General features: G+C 41.0%; 1 protein-coding gene across 1 annotated transcript in view; it reads right to left on the bottom strand.

Annotated features, from left to right (window-relative positions):
- LOC122815569 (protein mono-ADP-ribosyltransferase PARP12-like) overlaps positions 1-24,942 on the bottom strand; it is a 1,409,919-nt gene that overhangs the window by 764,021 nt on the left and 620,956 nt on the right. The window contains exon 6 of the mRNA XM_044088175.1: positions 4,867-5,035. Coding sequence (XP_043944110.1) covers positions 4,867-5,035 — 169 coding nt within the window. The remainder of the gene's footprint in view (positions 1-4,866; positions 5,036-24,942) is intronic.

Raw genomic sequence — 24,942 nt, 5'->3', positions numbered from 1 at the left:
CTGTACCAGCTAACATCAAAGCCAGAGCCCCAAGTAAAATCAAGCTGCCATGGTGGACTTTCAGCATCAAACTCTACAATAAACACAAAGTTGCTGTTCAAGAAAACTAAGACAAGGACACAACAATGGAAAACACCCTCCTCAGCCTTAATAGACAAATAAGATAACTTGTCAAATCCTCTAAGAACTCCTTTGAGAGAAACCTAGCAAGGATTACCATTAAGCCTTTTACAGCTACGTACGTAACCTAAGGAGTAGGACCCAAGCATGCGCAGAACTGGTAGCCAGTGGTATCACACACATACACACATACACACACACACACACACACACACACACACACACACACACACACACACTGACCCCACAGAGATAGCAAACCTGCTAGTGGATAGGTTTGGTGAACATTTCACTCCCTTAACCCCTCCTAACTAACAACAAGCCCTCATCCAAACTCCCCACCCACCTTACATATCTAAAGAGCAGGTCCTCAAAACTCTGTCCAAGGCAAAGAACAAGGCCTCTATGGGCCAGATGGCATCCCAGGCTGTCTTCTAAACATGCTAAAACATGAAATAGCATTACCACTAAGTACCCTTTTCAATCATAGCCAATCCACAGATTTTGTTCTTGTGGAATGGAGAACAGCTACAGTTATTCCCCTCCACAAAGGTGGCCTAGCAAAAAACCCAGGGAATTACAGAGCCATAAGCATGACCAGCCTCATCTGTAAGGCCGTGGAACGTATCATTATGGACCTCATAAATAAAGACATATGTGATCTCCAAATCCTGTATCCTACCCAATTCTGCTTTGTGAAGGGCAGATTCTGCCTGTTAAATCTGGTGGATTTCATTAAAAGTGTGACCAAGGCCACTGATGAGGGCATATCTGTGCAGACAGCATACCTCCACTTGGCAAAGGCTTTTGACATAATCCCACATTCAAGCATTACTAAACCTAGCAAACTGAATGTAAACCCCTTCGCTGTAAGATGAGTTACCAACTGGTTCACAAACCAGACACACACTATCAAAGTGGGTGACTCCACATCAACCAGCAGACCTGTTACCAGCGGGGTGCCACAGGGGTCAGTGCTGGGCCCCCTACTGCTTGGTATATACTTCTCAGAAGTTCAGGTCAAAACCAAAGGGTTGTGGCTGACCATGTTTGCAGATGACTGCAAACTAGGTGCAATCACTGACTCCCCCAAATGATGACCATATACTCCAGGATGGTCTCACACACACTAGTGACTGGTATATTAGTCACAGTCTCAAACTGAATGCAAAGAAATGCATCATCATTCCCTTTGCACAGACAATGTCCCTTCACACTATCAAATCAACACTACCCTAAGTACCCATGAAGTGGTAAGGGACCTGGGATCACAGGTTGACCGTGACCTTAACTTCGACAATCACATATCTACCGTTGTAAGGAAAGCTTTCCACACAGCTCATTGCTTAGTAAAGACATCACCTCGAGAGCAAAAGAAGGTATAACTCTCCCTATATCGGCACTTATCTGGCCCATAATTCAATACAATGCCTCATTCTGTATGTAACGTACTAAGCACCTGCAGTAATTAGAGAGACCTCAGAGGTTTCTTACAAAGAAGATCAAGGGCCTCCAGCATGTACCTTACACGGACCGACTACAGTCCCTGCCACTATGCTCCATATCATATAGACTTCTTAGGGGAGACTTTCTTCCTGGCCTACAGAACAGCCCAGGATCCAAACCTAATGAACCTACTGCATATCCGTAAATCAAATGGGTCTAGGGCTACTCATTCCAGGGACTTAAACGTAACCTGTGACTTAAATAGGACATGCTGGAGGGACAGATTACCTCCCAGTGACTGCCACGTCTTTGGAACAGGCTACCAATTCATGTGAAACAGCGCATCTCTGACACTGTTCAAGAGGAACCTGGATGAGTGGATGGGGCATTGTAAATTCTTATCAGGGACAGTCCCCATAACCCTCCTGGACATACGCAGTCATCACTAGATGCAATCTTGGGTACTGACCAATACTTCTACAGTATTACATTGGGTTGAAATAACTAGGCTTAAAATGACCACTGGGGCAATAGCCTAGTAATCTCCTATGTTCCAATGACTAAATCCCAACCCCTTTTCTCCTATGCACCACCTTACACAGCAAGCTCAAAACATAAGTGTATCATCAACTGATACAGGTTCAAGGATGGCCATTTAATGGGTCTACTACACCATGAATTACCACATACGTGGCAGTACACTAAACACAGAAAGTGTGATGAGAGACTTAGGGGCACAGGTGGACAGTGGTCTCACCTTCGATAACCACATCGCCACAACAGTCAGGAAATCCTTCTATGTGGCACACCTCATCACTAAGGACTTTTCATCCAGAAAAAAGAAGGTCATTGTCCCACTGTACGCATCCCTCATTAGACCCATTATAGAGTACAATGCTCCATTTGGTATGTACCTCACAGACAGCTTCAACAGCTGGAAAGGCCGCAGAAATACCTCACTTAAAGAATCATAGGCCTAAACGAGATGCCCTATGCTGACCGTCTAAAAAAAACTCCAGCTATACTCTGTGGCATATCGTCTACTCAGAGGCGATCTCTGCTTAACATACAAGGCCATGTGAAACCCTGAGCTGTTAGACATGCTCCACTTAAAGAAATCCCTCAGAGCCACATGCTCCAGGGATCTAAACCTTGTCATCACAATGAACAAAACATGCTGGAGGCATAGGTTCCTGACCCACAAACTCCCCATACTCTGGAATAGACTGCCCATACATGTCAAGCAGTGCGCCTCCTTGGCCCTCTTCAAAAGAAACCTTGATGATTGGATGGGAGATAGGAAATTCACACCAGGGATCACGTCAGTCACCCTGCTAGACAGGGGTCCAGGTTAGTAAATATTGTGGGAAGAAATATCCAGGGAATTGTTATAGCTAGGCTTGTATAGGCCATAGGGCCAATAGCCTAGTACCAGCCTATGAACCTATGACACTGTCATAGGTGCTTGAATACCATTATCTCACAAACAGTGACTCAGGTGTCTTGTAGACTGCATGGCCAATTACTCACACTCAAACTCGACAACATGTTTCCGTGAGGCTGCAACATATATGGGGGGAGAGAGAGTGGGAGGAGGGTTTCAAGCAGTAATAAGGAGAAGGATTTAGGTTTAGGGAGGGAAGAGCTAGCCTTCCACAGGGTTCAAATCTATCCCTGTTATTGTTCTCTGTGCCTATGCTTGTATTGGGAGAGCTCATTAGAGAAAGATTCCATCAATATCACTGTTGTGATACACAGCTTTAACTCCTTCCTCATCATAACATGCTGTCTGCTGTGGTTTCATTAGATGAGGACCACCTGAGATGTGACATGTCCATGACTACTGCCATGGCCATTCACGCTACCTTGGGGGAATCTAAGTCTCCAACCCTTGACCCCCCCCCATTGTAATTTATCATTACAATAAGCTGGACTTTGTGAGAAAGTGAGAAATCTTGGTATAACTTGCAATGACAGACTGACAAATTAGGGACAAAGTGTCATCTGTTGTGAACACTTCCTATTTACATCTTTATGATATCTCTCACATCAAGCATCTGATATCATGCATCTCCTTCTCTCTAAAGACCTCTTGGTGGCTGTTCAGGCTCTGGAATCGTCTCCGCTTTATTACTATATGTGGAGCTCCTAGACAGTGAACTTAATCATTTGCAGCAGATTCAGAATTCAGCAGTACAACTACTTCCAGGCACTTCTTGCTGCTATTATATTAATCATGTTCTTCAGAATCTTTACTGGCTGCCATCATTACTTTTAAATTAGTTTTATTCTACAGAGGCTTTACTAGCGGTTTGATCCCAAATTATCTTTTAAAAACTTGCTTCTGGAAAGACATGCTTCTGGAGCATTTCTCCCAGGGCCTCCGCTGAAAACAGGATCTGTGGAACCTAGACTGACTTTCCCGGTCAACAAATGTTAAATAAATAAAATAATCTTGGTCCCCTTACATCAAGGAGCTTTTTGGTTCTATACTGTATGGCTAGGTCCCTTCATTACTTCACTCTGGAGTTCTGGAGTTTCGAGAACTCTCCTTGAGACCTCTGAAATCTGGGCTTTTAGACATCAAGACCCTATTCACTGGAACTTTCTCTAGCACTGATTACATTAGGTACCAACACTCTCAAGTTTTAAAAAGTCTCCCTAAATAACATTTGTCTGAGTTAGCATATGATGGCTAATTATATTACTTATTGGCTTAGGTAGTTACTAGGACTGCAGTCCAGGGTGGCACTGAAAAGCCTAGCTCAAATTCCCAGTTGGCCCCCAAGCACTTTCTGGTTAAGTGATTTGCTCAAGGTATAACATTAGCAGGCAAATAAGTGGAAAGATTCAAACCTTGTACCCTTGGCACAGGAAGCAACGCATTAACATGTCAGAGCTTTAATCCTGTGTGTTTTTTAGCAGTTTGGAAATTGGGTTAGGCTTCTTAATGGTCTCCTAGACCACATGCTTAGTAACTACCCATGAACTTATGAACCTATTCTGCGGTGTCATCCTTAAAAAGGGTATTTACTAAGAGAATAACATGCAAATATTACACATTAATTTTCAACAGTAAGATAACTTTCCCAAGCATTGCAGTTATACTACAGTATCAGCACTTACTACTGGACAAAAACTTACCCAGTTAGTGTCTCAGGTTGGAAGCTCACTCAGGGCAAGAACAAGCTACATCATTTATCATTGCCAGCCTGTAAATGTCATTTTCTGCAATTAAGATGAAAGGCTAACAAAGCATAATGAAAGCTAAATGTTTCATATTAAATACAGCAGGTTTACCTCCTTTCCATATTCATTCCAGATGCCATTGTCTTCTTCCCAGTACCAATGCCACTCTGTTGTGAGAATGTAATATGGAGGCTTAGTCACTGAAGATGCAGTAGATAGGCGCTGCACTGCATTCAAGTTATACACCATATTCTCAAAATCTATTCTGACTGATGGAAAGCTAGAAATAATGGAATTAAAAAAATAACTATTTCAGCTGGACATTGTTTTCAAAAATATTTATGCTTTATAAATGCAAATCTATCCTTTAAGATACAACAAAAAGTGATAAAACAGACTAAAGACAACTAGTCCTTAACCTCACTTTTCAAGAGATACCACACAGTTATGTATATTTTTAGAAAATGTTCCCTAGGCCTGTACTGAAAAGGGATCGTGCACACTCAGATGGACCTTCCCAGTAAAAAGCAAATCAATCAATTACTGAAATTTTCTTTCAAAAGTAGTCACAATGGACTGAAATGGGCAAATACATATGTCACCTGAGAGATCTACTTAGCTCAAGAAAGCCTTTGCTCCATACTCACTATTAATACTTTCAAATGTCAAGCAAGCTACAAATAAAAAGTTACACTTTCAAAAATTGTTTAATCACTGGGCTATACCTACACCTCTCCTATACGTAACAAATGCCAAACAACCTGAGCACTCTGTTTTTTCATATGGTCTCCCTCCCCCGAAATGACTAAAATCATATTTTATTAGTATTTTTTGCAAACTATTTTACAATGATATGTGGAATACGAAACAGAAAAATTAAAAGAAAAAGAAAGCAAACATAAATATTAAGAAAAAAAAATCAACACACAACTACAAATTAACTAGTAGCCGGTTATAATAAAGTTTATAAATGTAAACTTCAAATTACTAAACATATTTATCTGTAGAAGAAAATATCATTTAAGGTAAAAATTAATCTGCTCAATTATAGTATTACAATACACATTTATTTTGAAAAACTGCCCTATAATGCATGACCTCTGTGCTCTGCATAACAGACACAAAGGCACAAGACCACTGAACTCATAATGTGAAACAGACTAAACATATTGAAGTATAAACACCATGTTTGCACTTGAAAGAATATCTTTAAATGGCTACAAGTGCATATCATGTTGTAGAAAAGGAAGTTATGCACTCATCATAACATTCCATCTGGGTTGTCCATCTTAATTCTTCCTCAGCTGATGGGTTTGGATCCAACTCGGCCATTACTTTAGCTTGTGGCCACCAAAAAACTCTCAAGCTCCTCTCTTACCCATAATACACCAACTCCTAACATACCTCAGATCTTGTTTGCTGTTTGACATAAATTGGGAAGTACTACTATAAAATTTCTAATAGAAGAAGCCATATCAGGAGCTCAACAACAAGGAGGACAGTGGTGTCCTTATAAACTCTCGTTCTTCCTGGGGTGGGGGGATCAGGACAAAAAAGCTGCTGCACTTGTTGTTTAAGGGAGAAGCAAAAAGACAGCAGCAAGACTGGCCCCACTGATGAACAATCATTTCTGTCACTTTCATGTTGAGAGACCACTCATGAGGTAGTAGAATGGCCCTGTTCAATTTGTCTGCTATCACATTGGATTTCCCCGGAATGTGCATTGCTATCAGAAAGCGGTTGGAAGAGATCGCCCATTGCCACACTCAAGGGATTCCACCTGGTTCCACCGTGTTTGTTTATGTACCAAACTACTGACATGTTGTCTGTATCACAAATGTCCCAAAAGGGACAACTTCTTGAAAGGCCTGCAATGCTAACAGTACCTCTCATTTCCATCTCATTTCCAGGACACTGATATGCATATTTGCCTCTTTGGGGGACCAAGTGCCTTTGACTGTCTTCCCCAGGAAGTGCCCCCCATCCAATCTAGGAAGCGTCCGTGGTCACTACAGCCTTGGGCTGAGGGAAAATGAAAGGGTGACCTTGTAGAACTTGATCTGATTGAATCCACCACCAAAGGTATCTCTTGCATGCCTGAGTGATTCTTATTTGGGTTGACGTGTTGATAAAGAATTAACCATCGTGTTGCTAATGTACACTGAAGAATTCTCAAATGAAATCTTGCTAGAGGGACTAAAATTGTGGCTGAGGACATTGACCCCAAAGCTTGAAGAATCAAACAAGCTGAAATTGTGGTACGGAGAATTATTTTTCTGACTTGGAATCTGATAATCTGCACTCTTGAAACAGAAAGAGACAGTGTCATTGAAACCGTGTTTAAAACCTCTCCTATGAATTCCAATGTTTGAGACGGTTGTAACGGAGACTTCTTGTAATTTTTGGTTATTCCTAGAATTGAGCAAGTCTGGAATACCTGATCTCTCGCCCTTAATTAGTCGATGCCTGATCAGGGTGGTAATGAACCAGTTGTCTAAGTATGGAATGCTTAGAATTCCTGCAGCCTCAAGTGAGCTGCTACCACTGCCATGCATTGGGTGAATGCTCTGGGTGCTGTGGTGAGGCCAAAGAGCAGTGCTCTGAACTGGCAGTGTCTGTTCAACTTTATGTGATAGTAAGCATTCTGAAGGTATATCAAGCAATCCAGTCACCCTTGCCTATAAAAGGCAAAACGGACTAAACCATGACCATCTGAAACTTGGCGTGTCAAACTTTGTTCAATACGCTAATATCAAGAATTGAGCTCCAGTCCCCCATTTTCTTTGGGACTAAGAAGAATCTTGAGTAAGTTTCAGATTCTAACTGGTCTAGTGGGTCTTCTTGGATGACTCTTTTTTTTTCTAGCAGCTTTTGTATTTCTAGTGCTGCTGCTTTCCTTTGACTGGGTGGAACATCCGGAATTTTGCATACAGGTGGAGGTGGTAGAGAAAAGGGAATTACATAACCTCTGGAAATAATACTCTGCACCCATGTATCTTTTGTTGTATCTATGCAGGTTCTCTGGTGCAGGGATAAATGATCCCCAACTGCCTCCAGAGATGGACAATCGGGCCTCCTTTCAGGAGTGCTGGTAGGGTCTATCGGAGAAGGGATCTCTGGACGCCTGGTTCTGTGGGCCTCCTCTGCCCTGTGGGCAGCATCATCCATTTGAGTTCCCCTATCTACTCCTGGGGGAACTATCTCCACATGGATCTTGAAAAAGACCCTGGAACTTACTGAACCATATTTTTCGTCCTCCTTGTTGATTCCTAGAGAAGGATCTTTAAGTAGTTGGAAAACATACGCCCACTGCACAGGGGATCTTTCCATTTTTTCACACGTGGAGAGTGTAACTTTAGGGCCAAAATGAACTGATGTCAAAGGGTCCATTTATGAACAAGGACTTGAAGGGCTCTGCAAAATCACACAAGTGCATCCAGACATGACTCCTAATGGAAATGCCTGAACTCGCTGCCCTTAAAGCACCTTCAGCTGCATCCTCATGGATGAATTAGAAATAGCCTGAGGCAAAAAAGCCTCTTAAATGAATTAGAAATAGCCCGAGAGGCCACAAAAGTTTTGAGATCGGCAGTATCAGTCCCTAAAAGTGAATTTGACAGTTCCTTTATCAAATCCCTCTGTAGTCTCATAAAATGTGTCAGACAGTTCAGCGACCTAAGGAAAAAGTTGGTGAAGCATACACAAGCTTCCCAAATCTGTCCAGTGCCCTAGACTCCCTGTTAGAAGGCTGGACAGAGGAACTTTGCTCACCACGTTCCTTCTTTGTGGCCGTTACCAGGACCATAGTATCTGTGATGATGTGAGGTATTGCCATCTGTCCAGCATTGTTATTTTTATTTCTCCTGTGATTGAAACTCTGGTGTTTATTGTACCTAGATATTTAGTTATTCTCATGTTTTTTAATTTATTATTCATTATTAAACATTTTTATAACTGTCATTGTGGCTGGTCTATAACAGAATACTTTTAACATCCGGAGAGTACTTGTGCTTATTTTAGTGATGCCGTGGCCACTCTGAAAAGCCTTGCTGCTTTGGTTACACTCTACCATTTATATTAGTACTCAGTACAATTGAATACCTTTGTACGAGCCTTACAGTGGTTGACTTGTAGCAGTGTGGTTACCTTATAGTCCAGGCAGAAGAGGTACAGCTAGTAAATCTGTACCAGCCTTTCCCAGGATTGTGTGTGTGTTTGAAAATCAAATACCCAGGTGTGGGTAACATCAGCTACTTGGAAATGGGACACAGTGCTCCAAAGTCAGTCTTGCTTGGGATCTGGAGAGTCAGACAGTCCAGTCCCAGGTCTGGAGCATGTTCCCTGTGTGCTCTTGGGGGAAATTCTGCTTGATGCAGAGAGCTGCATCTGAATATACTGTGTAAATTCATTGCTGTTTTTAGTGACAATCTCTCTCCTTTGTCAGTGGTGAGGATTGAGGCTCTTTGATTGCTGGCCCAGGGTAAAGAGGCCATCACATATTGGTGGCAGTGGTGGGATATTAACTGAACTTCAGTAGCCTGTGGGCAGTCGTCACTGAAGGTGTGTGTGCTGTCAACAACCACAAGGTAAACATTCAGAGTTTCATTTTCACAACAGTTTTGTTTATTTTTGTTAATCTAGTTTAGTCAGGGAAAGCAGGCAAAAATGTCAGCAGAGGATTATGGTAAGCAGGCAAAGAACCTGTTGGCCAAGGTGTGCGAAGCCAAAGGACGGGTGCATGCTAACTGGATTAAACAGGAAATTATTTCAGCTTTAATCACAGCTACAGTGTGGACCAGTTGCAGGAGGACAACTAGTCTGGTGTTGGGGATGTGCAGTCTTCAGAAATAAGACTGTTTACCTTTTCCTCAGAGGACTTAAAAATCCATCTGGAGTTAAAGATACTTGAACTGGAGGTCAAACATTTGGAGACTGAAGAGTAACTGTGGCGTTTGGAGGCTGAAGAAAAAGAGAAGCAGCATTGACTGGAGGTCAAACATTTGGAAACAGAATCAGAAGACAGACTGTGGCATTTGGAGACCTAAGAGAGACTGCGGCATTTGGAGAACAAAGAGAGACTGCGGCATTTGGAGGCTAAAGAAAAGTAGAAGCAGCGTCAGCATGAGAGAAACGCTGACCCTTTGTCAGAGTCAATAAGGTAATGGGGAAGGGAATAAGCAGGCCCCAGAAGCAATAATAGGTCAGCAAATTTCTTCCACAATTTGCAGAGGGGGAAGACTGACAGTTTTATTCATATATTTGAAAGAGTATATAAACAGTACAATGCTGACCAAGAGCTCTGAGTACAGTTACTAACCCCCTTACTCGATGGTGAAGCTGCAACTGCTGTTTCTAAATTGACTGATACTGATTGTTTAAACTATGATACTGTAAAACAATGTTTATTTAACTGTTATAAGTTAACACCTGAAGCTTGCAGAAAAAAACGTTTTGTGAGCAAAGATGCAATGCAGATGAAAGTATATTTGGTTATATAGGTTCATAGGTTCATAGGTTTATACTAGGCTATCTGCCTAAAAGGCATTTTATAAAGCCTAGCCAAATTTATTTACATACATATACCTTAAAATAAAAAACCCATTAGTTTGTTGTTGTTGTGCCTCTGTCAGCAGACCCAGAGAGATGACAGGGTAAACCTCGATCTCCCTCCCTACGACCAATCTAGATTTCCTAACAAACAGAGTCAAGTGCTCTGCCTCACATGGACGGGATTTTATTCCATTCCACAGCATGTCTCTGAGTGATAAATCTATCCCCAGCATGTCAGCATTTATATTCCGTTAAAGTTTCTTGGTTTAGTGGTTAAGGTGGCTTGGATGGTTTTGTTTTGAGGTGTCCATTAATTCCGGGTTGGACATGGCCTTGGGCCTTGTATACATGTCACCTCACTGCACACATGTCAGCAGGCGGCGAGCGTAGAGCTGGAGTTTTCTTCAATCTGGCAGCATATGACAGTCCAGCTTTCTTTTGATTTGGTTTCCCTTTCCTTTTGGGGGAGAGACTTTTGGGATCTCTCCAATTGCTGATTGTACTCCATCATTGGTCTGATTATAGATCATTGGTCTGATAAATGACCAAGGTCAGGGAAAGAGTGAATCCCTTCATGATTGGAGAGTTAAGCACTTATTTTCATAGGTGGGTGAGTGGTGTCAGCTCACCACTTCTGAAAGACTGGCAGACCTTTGAGTGAGGGAACATGCCCTTAATATTTTGCCTGAGGACATAAGAATCTGGTTACCAGACTGGAAGTGTAACTCTAAGATGAGCTGGGGAGAAAAGGAGATCTCTACTTAGCAAGCAGGGTATCATTGCACAAGAAGGGGATACTCAGTGCTGCACAAGGATGTATGGGAACCCATGGTCAGCAGCCTAAATCACCCCAACAGAGTCTACCAGTAACAGGGGAAGCCACTAGTTCAGGTATATGACCAGGATCAGGAGTTTGATATTCTAAATGTAAGAAGAGAGGCCATGTAGCATACAAATGTCCACTGAAGCAAGATGGGGAACAAAAGGTGAGGGAACCAGCAAGTGGGAATAATAGTGTACCAGTAGTAAGTTGTCTGGAGACAACAGTGGTAGCAAACTATCACTGAAGTTTGTATCCTATCTTAGTGGGTGGAAGACAGGCCACTGCTAACAGAAACACAGCCTCTGACATAACTATTGTGAGACTGCAGTAGTTAAAGAGGAGCAGTATTTGTTTGGGCAGTCCATTCCATTCAAAGCTTTAGGAGGGATCCCATTCCAAATATCATTGGCCAGGGTTCACCTTGACTGGGAGGATGGAAAAAAAGCAAGCAGATAGCTGCGTTTGAGGATATTCTTGCAGATGTCTTGATAGGGAATGATTTTGATAATGCAGTACCTTGTGTGTATGCAGTTACACGTAGGCAGGCTTGGAGACAGGCATGTAGGTCTGGTAGGCTGAGGGAGACCCTGACAGACCACACACCTGAAGCTGGGGCTGGTGAAGTGGCTATTTCAGGGAGGGAGCTATCCTGTAACAGTGAGACTGAACGTGAGACACAGCTGCTGATAAGTACTGATGTTCTTGTGGACAGGTTGACTGCAAGGACAGATGTGAGCAGTAGTACTGAAGCTGACATTAAGGCACCACTATCAGACGATACCAGGCTTCCTGTGGAAGGGTAACTGGGAGGTGTCACAATGGTAGAGCTGAGACATGCTCGGCTTTCGAACCCTACCTTACAAGGCTTGAGGGAGGTACCCAAGGAGGCACCTCATGCTCAAGGAAAAGGGGAGTCTGTATACTTTAACAAAGGGCTACTGTATAGAGAATGGACCCCTGAGGGAGGGCTAGAGAGTGAGGTAATACAGCAGTTGGTAGTGCCCAGAGCCTACCATCTGGCACTTCAAGCCATAGCCTATGACATTCCTTTTGCAGGTTATATGGGCATAAAGAGTTTCAAGAGGTGTATTATGCAGAACTTTTATTGGTTTGGGATTGCAAGGGATGTAACCGGGTACTGCAGGTCCTGTGAGCAGTGTCAAAAGGTAGGCAAGGCAGGGGACAACGTTAAAGCTCCATTGATACCTTTTACCTGTGATAGAAGAGCTGTTTTAGGGGGTAGCTATGGATATTGTGGGGCCTCCGAGTACCCCAAGTTCCACAGGGAAGACGTATACCCTGGTGGTAGTAGATTATGCTACTAGATACCCTGAGGCAGTGGCTCTGTCCTTCACTGAGGCAAGGTGGCAAATGCTTTGTTAGTGATTTTCAGCAAGGTAGGATTCTCAAGAGAAATACTGACTGACAGAGATTCCAATTTCATGTTAGACTTGGCTTGCCTGTGGAAGCATTGTGGGATGAAGCACATAAAGACTACCCTCTACCAATCCCAGACTAATGGTCTTGTGGAGAGGTTAAACTCTGCACTAAAGACCATGCTGTGGTCATTTGCAGACCAGTTTAAGAGACAGTGGGACAAATATTTGCCCCATTTACTGTTTGTACATAGAGAGGTACCCAAGGAATCCACAGTTTTTTCACCCTTTGATTGCAGTATGGGCATAGGGGGAGAGGGCATTTAGATTTGGTTTGTGATGAGTAAGAGGGTGAGTGTTGAATGTGAATTCCCCCAAGGAGTCTGTTGTGGCATATGTCCTAAACCTCAGGGCAAAGCTTAGGGAGCTCATGGGCATGGGCCAGGAGGACCTGCCAGGAGCTTAACAGCAGAAAAAGGGGTGGTATGACAGGAATGCTCAAACCCGAGAGTATGCTGTCAGTCAGCAGGTTATGGTGTTTATTCCTGTCAGACACAATAAGCTGCAGGCAGATTGGGAAGGACCCTTTGAAGTTGTAAGAAAGGTCAGTGATGTTAATTACATGGTAAATCTGCTAGGCAGGAGGTAGGGACACAAACTGTACCATGTTAACATGGTGAAACCTTACCATGATAGGGAGGCTCTAGTGCTGAGTATTTGCAGTGGATGGCAGGAGAAGTCTGAGGGGGATCTGGTGAATGATCTCAGGCAGGCTCAAACTGATATCTCTGTGAAAGGGGTAGCAATATCCCAGCAGCTATCCCCTACCCAGGTCTGAGAAACACAAGTAGTGTTGCAGGAGTTTGGGGGCATGTTCACTGGGAAACCTGTGTGCACCCACCTGGTGCAGCACCATGTGGATGTAGGACCCCAAAGTCCTATCAAGCAGGCCCCTTATAGGGTGCCTGAGCGAGTTAGACAGACTCGGTGGGAGGGGATACAGGTAATATTGGAAATGGGGGTAATCCAGGAGTCCAGTGGTCCTTGGGTGCTCATACCAAAGAAAGATGGCAGTATCAGATTATGTGTGGACTACAAAAAACTAAACAGTCACACAGAGTCTGATGTTTACTCCATGCCTAGGACAGACAAAGCCTTAGAACAGCTAGGTGGGGCTAAGTACTTGACTACTACTGAGCTGACCAAGGGCTACTGGCAGGTGCCCTTGACTCTCATCATTAGAGAAATGTCAGCCTTTGTGACTCCTTTCAGATTATATGAGATCATGAAGATGCCCTTTGGGATGAAAAATGCCCCAGCAGACTTCCAGAGGCTGGTAGTTCGTACCTTAGCAACAGCTGGAGATCATGCTTTTGCTTACCTGGATGATACTGCCATCTACAGCCATTCCTGGCAAGAGCACCTTCAGCAAGTCAGGGAGGTCCTGGGTAGACTGAAAAGGGCAGGGCTGGCCATTAAGCCCAGTAAGTGTCAGTTGGGTATGGCAGAGGTCTTCAACCTGAGACATAGACTGAGGAGTGATAAGATTAGGCCAGAACCTCCCAAAATGGAAGAAGCAGATGACAGCATTCTTGGGGACAGCGGGGTACTACAGAAAGTTAGTTCTCAATTATAGTATAATAGCTGCTCCCCTCACAGCTCTGACAAGGAAAAACAGGCCAGATTAGGTAGTGTGGACTCTAGTCTGAGAGCAGGCATTCCAAAAACCTAAAGGGGCTTTGAGAGGACCTCCTGTGTTAGCCAGTCCAGATTTCAGCAATGCTAATGCAGAAGGACTCTCTAGCAGGGTATAGGTTAGTGTGTTCCCAGACAGGCCCATTTCTATCAAGCAACATTTTTCCAGGGTCACTTGAAAAACTAGCTTGAGTCTTCAAAGGGAGGGATAGATGTGATGATGTGAGGCATTGTATCTGTACCCAGAAGACTAGGGCAGTGCAAGTGTAACATATGGCAACATAGTTAGCTGGAGTTTTTTAAATAATTTTGCATCATTTCACTATCACACTGACTTGTACAGATGTGTGTGTTAAAAATGTATCAAGTGTTATTATACCTGATTAAATGTATACGTTTAAACAAAGAATTCTGGAAAGGAAGAGTAGAAGTTTTTGAAGTTGTTCTGTAACTTTCAAATACTGCAACAGATCTTAGCAAAGTTCTGAGTGTGCATTGTAGCAGAGTCAGGTGATCAAATGTGATATCATTCTATAACCAGCACTGAGAGGATGGAACTCTCACAGCAGTTTGTTTTGTTTTTTTTTGGAACCTGATATAAAAGATCTATGTCAGTTATCACAGTTCAGTTTGGTTAGAAGCTTATCACCTTGCCTTATGGAAGTAAGCATCTCAGCATCCTATCTTGCCTTCCTGTACTAATTAATTTAGCTAGGGAACAGTTATTCTTTAGACAGTCAAGAAATACTGTGAGATTAGTTAAACATTATTTTTCTGCATCTGTGTGAATCTGTCTGTGTTGTTTTTATTTCTCCTATGACTGAAACTCTGGTGTTTACTGTACTTAGATATTTAGTATTCTCAGGTTTTCTATTTTATTATTTATTATTAAATATTTTATACCTTTCATTGTGGCTGGTCTTTTAGAGAATACTTTTAACATTTTGAGAGTACTTGTGCTTATTTTAGTGATGCCATGACCACACCGAAAAGCCTTGCTGCTTTTGTTACACTCTACCATTTATATTAGTATTGATTTTACTCAGTATAATTGGATACCCTTGTTAAGAGCCTTAGAGTGGTTGACTGGTGGCAGCATGGTTACCTTAGAGCCTGGGCAGACGGTGTACAGCTAGTAAATATGTATCAGCCTTTCCCAGGAGTGTGTATGTGTGAAAAGCAAATACACAGGTGTGGGTGCATCAGCTACTTGGAACTGGGGCACGGTGCTCCAAAGTGAGTCTTGTTTGGGATCTGGAGAGATAAAGATTCCAGTCCCAGGACTGGAGCGTGCTTCCTGTGTGCTCTTGGGGGAAACTGTGCTTGATGCAGAAATCTACATCTGAAAATACTGTGTAAATTCATTCCTGTTTTTAGTGACCAACTCTCACCAGTGTTAGTGGTGAGGACTGAGGCTCCTTGATTACTGTCCAAGGTAGAGAGGCTGTCAAACCATCTATGAGCACTCCCATGCTCCAGTATTCCCTACCTACTAGTGGAGCCAGAATCCGATGTGGTCTTTTGAGGATCGGCTCAATTGAGTCAGGCTCCTTGCACACCTGCCTAGAGTTCAAGTCAATGAGCACATCAGCAGGTGGAGTAAACCAGAAGGTAGACAGGCCAGCTCCAAAGGCTTCCAGGAATACTGATTCCTCTGGGGGAGGGTTATCAGAGAACCAACCACCACTCTGCTTAAGGACCTCAAGAATGTCTCCAAATGAGACATCTTCAGGTGGTGATCTTTGGGACCCTTCTCCTTCACTGAAATCAGTATCTTTGGTGATTGACTCCTGAGGGGAGTCCAAGTGCCTCCTCTTGCACTTTCTCTTCCTAGAGACTTCCTCGGTGGGATGTTCTGGTGAAGTATTGGAAGAGATAGTAAAACCCTGCTGTGTAGCCTGAAGACTTTGAGCTGCCTGTCCCTGTGAGACAGAATGATGTGTATCAAGGCACAGAGACATCTGCAATCCAGAGGGAAGATCCAATGGGGTAGGATCCGTCCATATTGCTGGAGCAAAGAAACCCTCTTCACCGCTTCAAATACAGATCACTCCAGGGAGATGGAAGACAATGAAGCCAAGAACCAGGCATCTGGCCCATCAGTTCCCCCTGCCCCAAAGGCAATCTACCCAAGGCAGAAGTCAGAGCTGAGCTGTTCAATGCCAAGGCTCCGAGGGGCAGAGATGAACCTAAAAACCTCGGCATCATCTCTAATGCCTCAGATCCAACAGGGGGGCTTCGGCTCCAAGAGTCATCTGACTAAATGATCAGTCAGGTCAGAGAAGGAGCTGAAATTGGCAGAGTGGTAGAAGGACGGGCTTCCTGACTTGAAGGGGTAGGAGCTGGGAAGACTCCCATCTGTATTTGCACTGAGAGGAACCTTCTCATCATTCTGTCCACATCAGCTTCAGTCAGACTCCTGGAAGAACGAGAGGAATCTATGGAAGGGGACTCAGAGTACCTTTGTTCCAAAAAGGGGGAAAGTACCAGATCCAAACTAGGTGAGTACCTGGTTATGGGTAATAAACTCGGATCTGAAGTACTTGGATCCAAGGAGGGTTTTGTCTGATCCAATGGCAGTCAAACTGCAGTGGCATTTGGATCCAATTTTTGCTTCTTTTTTGGTGGCTCCGAGGAAGATGCAGTTGAGGACCCAGAAAGTTTAGGAGACTTAGTTGAAGGCTCCTTTAATTTCAGTTTGGGGGACTGAGCTCCAGCAATAGCTTCTGAGGAGGAAGTAGGAAATAAACCCTTCAATATAAGCTTGTATTTTCTGTCCGCAATAGCATGCAGATTAAAATTTTTACAAATGGCACAATCAAACTGAAGGTGGTCCAGTCCCAAACAATACACACACAAAGTGTGTGCATCGGACAAGGGTAGTTTGTGCCTGCACTTTTTTCCATTTCTTAAATCCCGAAGGGCCTTTTTTAGACATGCTGTACACAATATCAGGAAATTAAAAGAAAGAAAAACATTTTTTTTTGTTTTATATAAAGAGAGAGAAAAAGAGAGAGAAAGAAAGATACCAACAATGGTGTAGAGAATTACACAAAAGTTTAAAAGGAAGAAAAAAATAGAGGAGAGCATTACCATCTCTGGTAATAAAGAACTATACTATGTGAATGAGAGGGGAGGATAACTATTAATAAGTTTGAAAAGATAAAGAATAAAACACATCGCAAATTAAAATATTGCTTGAGAGCTCAAGATGACCACATCTATTCGCAAAAGCAACAAACAAGATCTGGGGTATGTTTGAGGTTTGTGCATTATAGGTAAGGGAAGAGCTCCAGAGTTTTTTGTTGGCCACGAGCTAAAGTAACAGCTGAGTCAGATCCGAGAATTGGATCTAAACCCATCAACTGAGGACAGAATGAAAACTGACAACATTTACTTTAGCTGCATTTACTGTTTGTTGGCTACACACACAAGCGTGCTAGGCTGCTCTGTATTTAAAGTTAATTTATTGTTAGCAAAACAACCAAGCAGGAAAACGAATGTAGACAAACCAACACAGAGACTGGAGAAGCTGCAACGCTTTATTCTGGTACCTCGGCTAAATGCCTTCAAAGGAATAAATGCATAGTGCTAGTTGCACCTTAAATATTTTTTATAAAATCAATTAGTGTAATTAACAAACACCTTAATTGACCAAAAAGATTTAAAGAGACACAAGCTATATGAACCCATGTGAAAAATACAAAATTTAAATACCAAAATTTTGTACAAAATATATAGAAAGACAACTTCAGATATACAGCATCTAATATTATATATAATCCTTCACCTGAAAAGATTGACTAAATAACATGCAATTAAATAGTAAGATTGACTTCCAGATTCATGCCCCTAGGTTTTAAAGTGCTAAATTTCAGAATGAATCTACTTTCAAGTTTTAACAAACTGTGTAAAAAATTTTCATTATAATGAAATTCTGGCTTAGCCAGAGCACAAAAAAATAATGAATCAGAAATACCATTGTGAACTACATTAAAGTGCTGGGAAACTGGGCTATCATTTCTGACATTACGAATGTCACCTAAGTGTTCCAAAATGCGAATTTTTAACTGTCGTTTGGTCTGACCAATGTAAAATTTGGGTGGAACACAATCACATCCAATCAAATACACTACACCACATGATATGCAATTAAAAAAACTATGTGCGGTGTATTTGACCCCATTAATGAGACTGTCTGTTAAATTTCTTACCTTAGAACAAACCTTACATGTTCCACATTTAAACATACCAAAAGGTAACTTATTAGTGTTACCAGACCTGTCACACATTGTGACTTTATGTTTCAAAATTTCCTTAAGATTGGCATATCTGCCATAAGAAAAAGAAACATGTTCCGGAAACAAATGACCAATCTCATCATTGTTGCAAACAATGGGCCACAAAAAATCAACAATGTTCTTTAACCACACAGAGAAAGGGGAAAATTTTGTCACAAAAAACAAACTATCCCTGTCTTTACAACCAACCTCATCATCTCTAGATTTAGCCACATATATTTTACCAGAATGATGGTTTTTTCTATTTGAATTAAATAATCTATCTAAACTCTTGCTAATTAAATTTTCAGAATAACCCCTAACTAACAACCTTTCTCTTACATTTTCAAACTCCACATTCCAAATGCTTCTCTCAGAAGTATGTTCACTAATACGTTTAAATTCCCCAAAGGGGAGTGCTTCAATTAAGTGAACCGGATGAGCACTAGTGGCATATAGAAAATTATTCGAAGCTGTATCTTTCCTATAGGGTCTAAATTGTACTTTTCCTTCATTATTAACATATAATAATATGTCCAAGAATTGAATCTCAGACTCATTTAAACTATATGTAAATTCCAGACCGAACCTATTCTGATGCAATTTGGAAATGAAGTCCTCAAATTCCAACTTATTACCCTTACATATAAAGATTAGGTCGTCTATGTATCTATAATAAGATACAACTTTTTTCTGAAAAAAATCAAGAGTGTATACAAAACTGGTCTCAAAGTAAGACATGAATAAGATTGCATAAGTGGGGGCAAAATTGGCCCCCATTGCAGTCCCCTCTCTCTGTAGAAAATTTTTTTTCTCAAAAGTGAAATAATTATGAGTCAGAGCAAACTCCAGCAATAAAATGTGATAAGTGGTTCGTGGACCATCACCCAAAATTTTAGCAATTGCTTCCAGACCAAACTTGGTCTCAATGCTAGTATAAAGGGCCTTAACGTCCACTGTAGCCCAGTAAAAGTTATTTTCCCATTTTAAATCACGCACTAAATCACAATATTGATTAGTATTACTGATATGAGAACCCACATTCTTAAGTTCTTTTTTTAGAACATTATCTAAAAATATTCCCACATTTTCCAAAAAACCCCCACAGCTTGACACAATGGGACGACCCGGTGGGTCCTGTAGATTTTTATGTAATTTTGGCAAAGAATAAAAAGTGGGATCCCTAGGATTGTTTATATGTAAACTTTTTACATCCTTTCTGTTGAAAAAACCAAGCCTTTCACCCCTTTCTAACAAATCTAACAGTTCCAAATTAAATTCAACAACAGGATTGGCAGATAACTCAACATAAACTTTCTCATTGCACAAAAGATCAAAGTTCATTTTTAAAAAATGACATTTGTCCATTATAACCCAGTTACCGCCTTTATCAGCAATGCAAAATTTGAATTCATCAGAAATTGCTTTCATCTGTTTTAATGACAACCATTCCTGCTTAGTAAGATTAAATTCAATAAACTGTTTAGAAAAAAGTAAATATTCAGTTTCAACTTTTTTACATAAAGCACTCTCAAAGACCCTTAATGCAGCTGAACTTTTAGGAGGACAAAAAGAACTATGTGTGGGCAAAAGAGGCATGGTGAATTTGCCATAACCCGTGAAAAAACGTTCATTACACCCAGAGATTGGATTGCAAGCAAAACTGTCTACCTCAATGGTGCGTGAATCAAAGGAAGCACTGGTATCATTCTGATATTCATATATAGACAGATCCATTAAAGGATCCTCTCCATTGAAAAAATATTCAGTGCTAACTAGATTATTAATGTCAACATCACTATCATCCGAAATAATTGAGCTGTTAGCATTGTTAACATACAACACAGAATTTAAATCTGGCACATTCTCAAGAACGCATTTTGACTCAAAAAATATCTTTAAATGAAGTTTTCGACAAAAACGCTTAGCATCCAATAACACATCTGAAAGAGCAGGCACTCTAGTTGGCACAAATTTACTGCCTTTTAACAATACCTTCTGCATATCAGAACTAATGTTTAACTTACTTAAATTAACAATTTGTGCGTAATTACCAAAACTATGAGTCCCAGACACTGTGTTGGATCCATGCACAGAGGTACAGTTCAAACCCAGCAAATCAGCTCCACTAATATCTTCGGTTCCGACCTTTCTGCCGCGACTTCCGTTTGGACCCCTGTCGAAAGTTCCATCTTCCTTGATCTTCTAAATCTGAAGCTGCACTTCCGACTTCAGTATTGTTGTTAATACTTTCAAAAGCGCTTTTTACTTGCAGCTGTATCCGAAGATGAGACTGACGAATCTCGACCACTACGTGAGCTGCGTGAACCACGTGAACCTCCTTCACCTCCCTTCACTTGGAGCGAACCATTCTTGGCTTTACGTTGCCAAGAATAAATAAGATTTTTACTGAAGTCATTCACATCTCTGCTGAGTTTCTTTTTCTTTCTTGCAATTACTTCATTTTCAATTTTAGTGACTTCTTCATTGATACCTTTAATTGCTGATAAAAATATAGTATCAGAGTACTCAGTGGCTAATGCGGCCTCCCCTTCGGCTATTTGGGTTTGAATTATACCCAAACTTCTCCGGTTACGATTGATGAGAATCTTTAACCAATTAAGAGAACACTGTAGTGAAGCCGCTTTCCACTCTTCTAAAAAAACATTTTCATCTTCAGCAAATTTAAAGGCAGGTAACTTATCAATTCTCAACCCCCTTGGTGTAATGGAAAGTTCTACATATTTTTCTAATAAGCGCAAATCATAAAATAAGGAAGTCTCTTTTATTCTTAGCCTTTTCAGGTCTTCGAACATCCGGTCTAGAGCATACAGTAATTGCAACTTCACTGGGGTGATTTATCTCACCAAGTGCCAGAAATATGATCATTTTTATGTGGAAAAAACCAAGAGAAAATTGAGAGTGCGTATTTACGAACATGTTTTGGACATTAGGAATGGGGAACGTAGGTATGCTTTAGCCAAACATGTCATGGAACATTGTGATCATAATTTTAGTTTTTTTGTATTGGAATGTGTGGTGAAGGACCTCAGGGGGGGCCATTGGAGGCTATAGTGGAGGAGAAGGAATTAAGATGGCAGATTAGATTGAATGCCACTCCCCTCCCCAGCCTGAATGAGGGTCTATCCATTTCCAGTGTTTTAAAGTTAAAATCTTACATAGCATAAAAAAAAAATTTAAACCTTTTAACATTCCACTTTTGTATAATACTTAAATGGAAATGCTCTAATTCCATGTTAATATGTTTTTGTAAAACAAAAAATGGAGGAGGGGGTTATGTTATAAAAACTATCATGGTGTTTCAAATTTAATTGATGTGATGTAAATGATCATGGGATTCAAGGAGCAGGGTACTTAAGAAAGGTGTTTAGTGTTTTACAATGATTCTGAAGACGTTCTTTATGAAAGCACTTAATCTTTTTTGGTGTTTTAATAAACAAGTGAAAAATCATCTCCTGTGCGTTCCTGGTTATACCTCTGGGCTGACCTGATGTGTGAGATCTGTACATAAAGAAATCTCAGTCCCTCCGTGTCACATGTGCCAGAGACCTCAACCTCATTACCACAATCAACAGAATGTGCTGGAGGGGCAGGTTCCTAACCAAGAGACTGCCCGTGCTCTGGAATGGATTTCCCTTACACGTCTAGTAGAGTACCTCACTGGCCCTCTTCAAGAGAAATCTTGACGAGTGGATGGGAAATAGAAAGTTCATAAAACATAAAAAGTAAAAAATCCAGGCCACAATTACTGGTGTAAAATCAGATCTGAAGAAGTCTTTTGATCAGACGAAAGCGCTCATCTGTGTGTGGTTCTTGTGGATTTATAAAGGATTTTACACCAATAATTGTGACCTGGATGTTTTAATTTTTATGTTTTATGAAATAGAAAGTTCACCCTGGGGATAATTTCAGGGCCAAAAAATGCCACCGCCAGCTGATATAACAGTCCAAGCTTTAATTAAACACTAAGCGCTTTCACCCAATGACATCCTGGGCTTCCTCGGCGTGTATTACGTCCATCATTCAGCCCATTTAAATAACAAATCACATGATTTCTCAATTCAGCATGAAAATTAAAAATCACAAGCAAAAATCTTTTACATGTCTTAAAATATTAAAATATGCAAATAAAGTACAAAAAATAAACAATGGAGAGCTGCTAATAGTATATAGTAAACAATACCTGTTAAAATATATATAATAGAAAACCTTTATGCAATCATAGTTGCAGTGACTTTAATTTCAAAACACTAGTCACAGTGCAACTGTCATTAATGCCTGGCTTGATAGTAGCATTTAGTCTAAGCTGCCATTCCAACTCTAGTCTCTCAACAATTTTTACATCACCTCCTCTCTGAGAAGGAATGACATGGTCAATACTAAAAAATGTAAATTTCCTAAAGTTTTCACAACCTAAACTGTGCATATATAAGGAATTTTCGGTTTTCTTGTTTTTATGCCCCTTATATGTTCGTCTACTCTTTCCTTTAACTTTCTTGTAGTCTTACCTACATAGAAAGCCGAACATGAGGTGCATTTTGCAATGTAAACCACTAAGTTGGTATTATAGTTACAATGCCCTGAGTATGAAATACTTCGTCCATATCCTTCTACCACTAAAAATGGTCCTTCGTTTGTGTACTTACGTACTCTACACGTTACGTTTTGTCATCTTAGAATGATAGTTTTGACTCTTTGTAACTGTAGTCTTTTCCAAAAAACCCTTTTAAGTTACGCCCCCTACTGTAAGTAATTTTTGGGGAGCCGTCCAAAATTTGTTTCAAACTCTCATCAAAAAACAAGTCCCAGTATCTGTTCAGCATTTTTCTAAAATTCTCTGTCTCATGGTTATTTGGAAGTTTTAACTTTCTTTCATTTTCCACTACATTTTTATCATTTACGGATGTCCCTTTCAGGGTCAAGAGAATAGGAACAAATTTCTCTGTTCTCTTTTTCAAGACTTCATTTCTAACTTTGACTAAAATTCTAGTAAGGTATCCCCTTTCTTTGAACATCCCTATTAATTTGTACATTTCTTGACTGAAAATAACTTTGTCACTAATTAATCTAGAGATCCTGACCATATGCCCCTTAATCACACTTTGCTTCTGGTGTGGAGGGTAACAACTGGTGTAATGAAGCAGGGCATTTGAATAAGTTTCCTTCCTCTATATAGTGGGCTCTATTTTTGAACTTTCATTATTCTTGTACAAACAAATGTCCAAAAAAATCAATTATCTCTACATTTGTTTTCCACGTGAATCTCAGAAATGCAGTGGTGTTGCTCAAATACTGACCAAACCTGACCATTTCTTCCTCGGTAACTTTCCAAAACAATAGTACATGATCAAGGTACCTATACCATGCCATCACTTTCCCCATAAATGTGGATGGAAAAACAAACCTTTCCTCCCAGTCAGACAGAACAAGATTTGCATATACAGGGGCACACCTAGATCCCATTGCAACCCCAGTGGTCTGACAAAATATTCCCCCTCAAAATACAGGTAATTATTTTTCAGAACCAGTTCCATCAGTTCCATCAACACATTTCTTTTCACATTGTGTATGCCTTCAATATTCAGTAAATCATCACCAAATAACTCAATATGTGGAATGACCGAAAACAAATGACATCAATTGTAACAAACATGAAAGCCTCGTTTATACACAAGTCCCTCAGAACCTCTAGACAATGCCAAGAGTCCCTACGAATCTGCTTTTTGTACCTTATAGCTTTCTTACAGTGCAAATCTATGTATGCTGCTATAGGCTCTGTCTTTGAATTCCTTGCTGCAATAGCATAGGATGCAAAGGGGGGTTGTTTAAATCCTTGTGGATTTTTGGTATACCAAATATAACAGGAATGATAAAAATGTAGTGGAAAATGAAAGAACACTGACATCTGTGCCGTAATGGAGACCTGGTTTAAAGCAGCAGAAAGCACACCTGCACTACCAGGCTATAACTCATTCCACACCTTTCGGCCCCAGAGCATGAACCGAAGCTCCAAAGGCAGTGGTGTCTCCATATTCATAAAGGATATGCACATCTCCAGACTAATAGTCCAGCATAACGCATCTGAGATACTTCAGGTACAACTAACATTGGGTAAGATGTCGATTCAGGTCATAGCCTGCTATAGGTCCCCAACCATGTCCCAAGATTCTCACTCCACGTCCCTAAGCACCATGGAAACTATTAGGGTCCAACCCAACACTCTCATACTAGGTGACTTCAACTACCCCTCCATCAAGTGGGAAAACTACTCATGCACCAATACACTGGCCCAACGCTTCCTGGAATTCATCAGTTCTAATGCCTTGGACCAGCTCATTCTTACTCCCACTAGAGAAAGCAACATCCTCGACCTGGTTATTACTAACATGGGCAACAGTTGCTCTACACCAACAGCCAATTCCTCCCTGGTTAGATCAGACCA

Source organism: Protopterus annectens, chromosome 11.part0 (genome assembly GCF_019279795.1).
Source record: "Protopterus annectens isolate FY-2018-M chromosome 11.part0, PAN1.0, whole genome shotgun sequence".
Lineage (NCBI taxonomy): Eukaryota > Metazoa > Chordata > Ceratodontiformes > Protopteridae > Protopterus > Protopterus annectens.
Note: the sequence above shows the minus strand (reverse complement) of the source record. Positions and strands in the feature narration are given on the sequence as shown.